This window comes from Malaclemys terrapin, chromosome 9 (genome assembly GCF_027887155.1).
Source record: "Malaclemys terrapin pileata isolate rMalTer1 chromosome 9, rMalTer1.hap1, whole genome shotgun sequence".
Lineage (NCBI taxonomy): Eukaryota > Metazoa > Chordata > Testudines > Emydidae > Malaclemys > Malaclemys terrapin.
Genome location: NC_071513.1, coordinates 50,958,461 through 50,965,210, shown reverse-complemented (window position 1 = coordinate 50,965,210; position 6,750 = coordinate 50,958,461). Strand labels below are relative to the sequence as shown.

Sequence of the window (6,750 nt, the reverse complement as noted above, 5' to 3'; positions counted from 1 at the left end):
TCTTGATAGTTGGTGCTAAGGTAACTGGTCTCTTGTTGTGCAGTTTGCCCTAATTCAGCATCACTCCTAAGAGTGCTCCGTCGTACGGGCTCCCTACTGCGAGGTGCTGGGCTCTCCGACCCTCGCTCCAGCAAGACAATCAAAGCATAAGCTGAACTTTAAGCAGGTGACTAGGCCTATGGAGGTCAGTGTGGCTAGGCATATGCTTTCAGTTATGAGCATACTAAAGGGCAGAGCTCATCGGGAGTTTCCCAGCAATGATTTTCCAACAGAAAATGCAGTCACTGATAAACAAGTTTTCCAAGAATGCATTTGATTTGGCAGAATTTTTTTGATTTTCCATAGGCAAAATCTACACAAAATTTCATTTTAGGTAAGTTCAATTTAGCTGAATTGAACCACTTCATTTGTGTCAGTTCAACATTGAACTGCATTTGTCAATAGTGCCACACTGCCTCATGGAAGTTGTAGTTTGAGTGCTTCATGCGTCCACTCCCTCTTATTGGCTGAAGTTCTAGACTGAACTAGATCTCCCATGATGCACTGTGGCCATCCCCCTGTGACAGGTTGCCCCCCTTAAGATACTACCTGGTGTGCCGAGATACCACTGAGCCCACCTGTTATGCCAGTTTGGGCACCCTTTTTACATGTCTTGCTGAGTCAGGCTATTAAGCCTCCTCCAACACACACAGGCAGGGCCACATCCAACTGCAGAATGAAACAGACACTGAGATCAGTTCTGGGAAGGCTCAGCTTAAGGGACTTGCCCCAGCACTCAGGTGTCCACCTCCCTTCGAATGCAGACTCAAAGATATATTATGATATCCGCCTCCTCCCTCAATGTGGAGGAAGGTATGCACAACTTCTCGCCCCCGCCCAGTTAGAAATGACAGAAACTGGGTTCAATAATAAACTAAACAAATTTTATTAACTATAAAAAGGCAGATTTTAAGTGATAAAAGGGGTAACGAACAGAACAAAGATTACTAAACAAATTAAACCAAACACACAAACTAAGCTAGTTTCACTAAAAATAATTGGTTACAAATAATAATTAATTGGTTACAAATAATAGCAGGTTTAAAACAAATAAAAGGAAGTATTTCTTCACACAACGCACAGGCAACCTGTGGAACTCCTTGCCAATAGATATTGTGAAGGCCAAGACCATAACAGGGTTCAAAAAAGAACTAGATAAATGGAGGATAGGTCCATCAATGGCTATTAGCCAGGATGGACAGGAACGGTGTCCCTAGCTTCTGTTTGCCAGAAGCTGGGAAAGAGCAACAGGGGATGGATCACTTGATGATTACCTGTTCTGTTCATTCCCTCTGGGGCACCTGGCACTGGGCACTGTTGGAAGACAGGATACTGGGCTAGATGGACGTTTGGTCTGACCCAGTAGGGCCATTCTTATGTTCTCACCCTAGATATTGCTGCAGGCAGAATACAGAAAGTCTTGAAAGGCAGATGCACTAGTCTCCAGCTTGAAATCTTAGTTATTACTCACAAGCTAGATGCCCTTCCAACTTGGGTTCAACCCTTCTGCCCCCAGTTCAGTTCTTGTTTCCAGGTGTTTTTTCAGTGTCTCTTTGGGTGGGGAGGCAGAGGAGAGAACCATGATGTCGTCACTCCCCTGCCTTACATAGCTCTTGAGCAAGGTGGGAACCCTTTATCTTCTAGTGGAAAACCACTGGCATTCCAAAAGGGGAGGAGAGGTATCCAGTACCAGGTGACTCGGACCCATGTCTCTGCATGACTGTGGCAGCCATTGCTCATAGGCTGTCTCCAGCATCCACGGGAAGACTAAGCTCTTTCATAGTCCATTGTCTCTGCTAAAGGCCCATTAGCACTGTCTGGCTTTTCCATTGTTGTACCTAAGCACTGGTTGGGGGTGATACCCAAAGTAACACATTTGAAATACAGATACATAGTTAATATTCCTAACTTCAGATACAGAAATGATGCAGGCATCCAAATTGGATAATCACATTCAGTAAATCATAACCTTTCCAATGATACCTTACAAGACTCATCTTGCATAAAGTACATCTCAGTTATGTCATTCATATCAGCATGTTTTCATAAAGAATATGGAGTGAATCACCACACACATCCCTGACTGGGCTACATGGACATTACATGACTGTAGAGCATCATGGGAAATATAGTCTGGCCCAGGAGCCTGGCCTTGGTGAATAGCAGCAAGAGGCACCTGAACTACAACTCCCATGAGGCACCACAGTACCATTGGCAAACATAGTTTAATATTGAACTGATGCAAATGAAGCATTTTGACTCAGGACAGTCACAAACATTTTATTTCAATCAATAATGCTGAAACATTTTATTTTGACATTTTCAGATTGAAATTTTGGGGAACTTTTCATTCTATGATGAATTTTGATATTGACTTTTTGTCCCAATTGGGGATGAAAATGTGGAAATATCAGAATTTCTCATACAACAAATTCTGATTTTCACTTAGCTCTACTTAAGTTCTTGGCTGGATCAAAGCCAGAGTGCTCAGCATTGGCAGGACTGAGGCCTTTGAGCACTGCTCAGATCGTACCAGAATAGTCTCCTCTGGGGTGAATTTCCCCCTTAGAGTACAACCTGTTATCTAGGGGCAGCAATTACAGCTGGCTTTCCCCACTCAGCTTATATCATAGAATATCAGGGTTGGAAGGGACCTCAGGAGGTCATCTAGTCCAATCTGCTGCTCAAAGCAGGACCAATCCCCAGACAGATTTTTACCCTGCGTGGCTGGGCTGAGCCTGGGGACCAGATTCACCATCAAGGCTGGAGTGAAGCAGGAAAAATGTAGGGTCTCAAACTTTCTGACACTCAAGCCTCTCTTGGCCAGAGGGGCCAGCAGTGAAGAGGTGCAGGACACTTTGGAATGGGCTGTTTCACTGAGCAGTCACTGCTTTGCCTTTCTATTTTTAAAAGGACAGTGTATGGATGTTCCAGAAGAAGAAATTAATGTACCACTAGAGATGGAGCAAGTCCCCACTAGGCATCTAGTATCTGGAGGTAACATTTGCATTCAATGGCAGTGACATTACAGGGTTTGAGCCAAACCAGAGAGTGGATAGTCACGTGTGAGCACAGCCCTGAGACCCTGCAACAGCGCCAGCCCTTCCTGTGGGGAGCAAGATGGGTGGATGCCTGGCTGTACTGAGGGAGCAGAACAGTGGTGGTGATTTCCTGCCCCGCCCCCAGGGGAGATGGGCTGGGGAAGATCAGGAAGGAGGGGTGTGCGCTGGGTGGAAGGCATGTGCCCTTTAGATCGTGCTTGTGGCACAGTATTGGAGCCTGCAATCACACCACTCTGCTGCTGGTCAGGTCTGCGCTAGCTGGCGATGTTCTCTGGGGGCTTTCACAGCCAGGTCTCCATGGGCCAGCACTGAGGGATTGCTTGCATGTGGCCAAAGCAGCTGGTACACTTACACAGTGACACGAAAAGCCCATGGTGCCCTCAGCGAACGCTTGCTCACACATCACAGAGCTGGCCAGGCGTCTTCAGTCCCAGCTCCTGTCAGTCTGGCCATGGGAGGGGCCTGATGGGAAGGAGAGATGGGCAGTGGCTGGGGGACCCTCTCACACCCTTCACTCAGCTCCGGGGCTTAGTTCGCAACTGTGGCTGCCCTTCCCCATTGTCTCTTGTCTGTTTGAGCCCAGGCACAGCCTTCCCCTTGGGAGTCCGGTATTTGCTCTTCGGGCTGTAAAGCAGGTTTTTCTGGAAGAGCCTTGGGATGTTCCCCTGGTACAAGACCAGGGCTGCGAGCATCCCTGGAAGCAGAAACAGGGGGATTAGGCCATGTCATTTACCATCTCCCCCACCCATCCTTTGACATGCACCACCCAACCTCTCCTCTCCTGCGGTCAGATGGCACCCGCCCCAACCGGGCCAAAAGCCGCTGAAGTCCCTGCTACTAGCACATGGCACTGCCAGAACAGCAAGCGGATTTAACAGAGAAGTGTTCCACCTGCAAAAGCAGGGCTGGGATTGGACCAGATCACAAAAGAAAGGCCGAAGTGAATAAGTTTTCTTTGGAAACAGCTGTCTGGTGCTGCAGAATATAAACTTCATTTCAGAAATTACATATCTGGGGCTTATGGCTGTGAGAATAACCTTTAAATTACAGACTGAGTGAAACTGCCACAGTATGGTTTTCCTGAGTCTGCAGACAGCCTGCAACAACATAGCTCCATGAGGCGTGATCATCACTGTGTCATTAACCCCGTCATCTCTCCCGCCCCTCTCAATCCCATCTGCCTCATGCTTTGCAAATTGTCCCATCGTCCTTTTTCTCCCCCCCCCCCCCAGGCCAGTGTTTGGCAAGTGACATTTAATGTGGCTCAGTTTGGTGTAGCAGAGTTCCAGCCTGGCTGATGGGGAAGAGGGATGTTGGGAAGGGCAAGGAGCATCTGGTTCCAATGGCAAGACTAGCCTTCCCCCATAATAAATAAGAGCACAAGGAGTTGCCACATACCAGCAGGAGTTTCCGATTTCTATGCTCAATACTTATCCCTTTCATGCAGATTCACTAACATGGCAGACATGCTAGGGAGGCTTCACGCCAGCCGCATCCTCTGCCCCACTCTCTAGGTTGTGGCCCAGCATGGCCAGTCCGCAATAGCTTCTGCACCTATCGGTACCCTGAACACAACTCACCTGTGAGGGGTCCCAGCCAGTAAACCTGGACATACTCTTGCAGGATGTTCCCAGAGCAGTGAAAAGTAACCATGGAGGCCAGGGTGGGGTTGAAAAAGGCCCCTGTGAAAGGCCCAGCTGTGAAAGAAGAAAACAAATAGTGTAATGGGTCTCACTTGTTTGACAAGGATTTGAACAAATGGGTGTTGGGCAACAGGCAGGATTAGAGAAGTTCTATTACCAGAACTTTGTGTTTGAACTTTCTGAAAAAGCAGAGTCAAGTCACCCTGAACAACCTTAACTCAGCCCAATGCCTCCATGTCAAATAGATACCCATCCCTCCCCCAGCCTCCTAGCTGCATGAGGTCCAACCTCTGATACTGACACAGATCAACCACGAACCCTACTAGCACCAGACAGCCTGACCCTCACGTCCACTGTGGCTAATGCTGCAGAGTATACATTATCTAATTGCAAGGGTAAACAGCACATAAGACAACTGCAAGGAAAGGTGATGAGTGAGAAGTAAAGGGTTAAACTGGCTGTAAAACATCACCACCTAGCAGTGGAAGGTGAAATGACTGCTGAATGGTGTTCCTGGTGTGCTAGTGCTACTGTCTTGTCAAGGAGCTAGAACTAAAGATGGCATCTGGAGGAGACCCCACTGCCACAGATGAGCGGGTGGGTGATGTGCAGGTTCACATGTTGAGTATATGCAGCATAGCAGGGTTGAGTGAGCGAAATTGTAGACTGATCAAGTCACCTCTTAACAAGAGCCTATGTGGGAAAGAGATTTCTGACAGGAGACAGCTTTTCAGTCGATAAGAAAAAGGCATAACAAGGGCCAATGCTGGGAAGCTGAAACTAGACAAATTCAGACTAGAAGTACAGGGTTTTTTTTTAAAAAAAAAAAAACCCACTGTAGGTAAATGACTGGAACTGACTTGCCTTTGAATGTTTAAAATCAAGACCTGGATATTTTTCTACATGGATTAGGCACAGGAATTCCTGAGTGAAATTCTTCCGCTTGTATTACACAGGGGGTCTGGCTAGATGGTCATAATGGGCCCTTCTGGCCTTAACATCTGCAAGTCCATGAACTACCAATCCTGGAGATGTATGGTGTATAGGCAGTGCTTAATTTGTGCTGGGACATGCCAGGGCTGAGTCCCGGCACCCCTGAGTTTCAAATACGCTCCTTTCTTGTATTTACACCCAGATATTACGGGGAAAAAGAAACATAGAAAGCTCCTCACCTGTGTAAGCCAGGGTGGTCACAGTCAGTGCCAGGACAGGCGCTCTGTACAGCAGGTGGCTATGCTGAAACTTGAGAGCCATCAAATGGAAAAAGAAAGAACAGACACCTTCCACAAAGATGCCATGGTACAAAGAGGTATGGATAGAGGAACTGCAATCCAGGGCCATTAGATTCTGGATGAGGTGGAAATCAGTCAGCTCCCAGGACCAGTAGTGCGTGGTGAGAATCCCAGCTGCCTCCATTCCCACAAACTGGACCAGAAGTTTGAAAACAGTAGCCACAAAGGAGGAATCCATGACCAGGAATTCTTGGAGAGACACAGTGGGGTTAGCAGAAGCTCCATCAAAAGACACACCATGAATCAAGTAGATAATGAAGAGGAGGGTCAGAATCACATCTGGGCCAAAGCCACCACCCCAGGGACCAATCTCCATCAGCATCCTCAGCTCAAGGGAGCAAGCACACAACTGTAATGAGCTGACCAGTTCTCTGACAAGACCACGGTACACTCCAAGAGGCAGAACTCTCTTGGAAACCTGCCTGATCACCTCACAAATAGCCACAACTGAGAGAAAGAAGGCAATGGAAACATTCAAACCCGCCATAACAAGCCCAACAGAGATGGCAAAGCAAGAGTTTCACCATCCAAAGAACAGATCAACCTTTTCTTCCTCCTCTTTATAAAGGCACTTTTAAGCCAACGTGGCACAGCCTGACAGGCCCCCAGTCAGCAGGGTCAAGGGAGTCTGCGGGAAAATCCACATGTGCAGCTATGCAAAGCCATTAAGGAGCTAACAGTGAGATTCTCCTACCTACAGTATCACCTGCGGCC

At 47.5% G+C, this 6,750-nt stretch overlaps 1 protein-coding gene across 1 annotated transcript; it reads right to left on the bottom strand.

Annotated features, from left to right (window-relative positions):
- Positions 1 to 909: 909 nt before the first annotated feature.
- LOC128843286 (aquaporin-12-like) lies at positions 910 to 6,523 on the bottom strand. Its single transcript, XM_054040005.1, has 3 exons — positions 5,917 to 6,523; positions 4,682 to 4,798; positions 910 to 3,795 (listed from the first exon to the last, which is right to left on the bottom strand). The coding sequence occupies exons 1-3, from the start codon at positions 6,521 to 6,523 to the stop codon at positions 3,617 to 3,619; spliced, it is 903 nt and encodes a 300-aa protein (XP_053895980.1). The 3' UTR covers positions 910 to 3,616.
- Between the last annotated feature and the right edge of the window lie 227 nt (positions 6,524 to 6,750).

Bases quoted from the DNA above. Each gene is read 5' to 3' on its own strand.
- LOC128843286 (XM_054040005.1), bottom strand. From the start codon at position 6,523: ATGGCGGGTTTGAATGTTTCCATTGCCTTCTTTCTCTCAGTTGTGGCT. The intron at 4,799-5,916 runs GTGAGGAGCTTT...CTTCTTTCACAG, and splicing joins GACCACCCTGGCTTACACAG to CTGGGCCTTTCACAGGGGCC. The intron at 3,796-4,681 runs GTGAGTTGTGTT...TTCTGCTTCCAG, and splicing joins CTGGCTGGGACCCCTCACAG to GGATGCTCGCAGCCCTGGTC.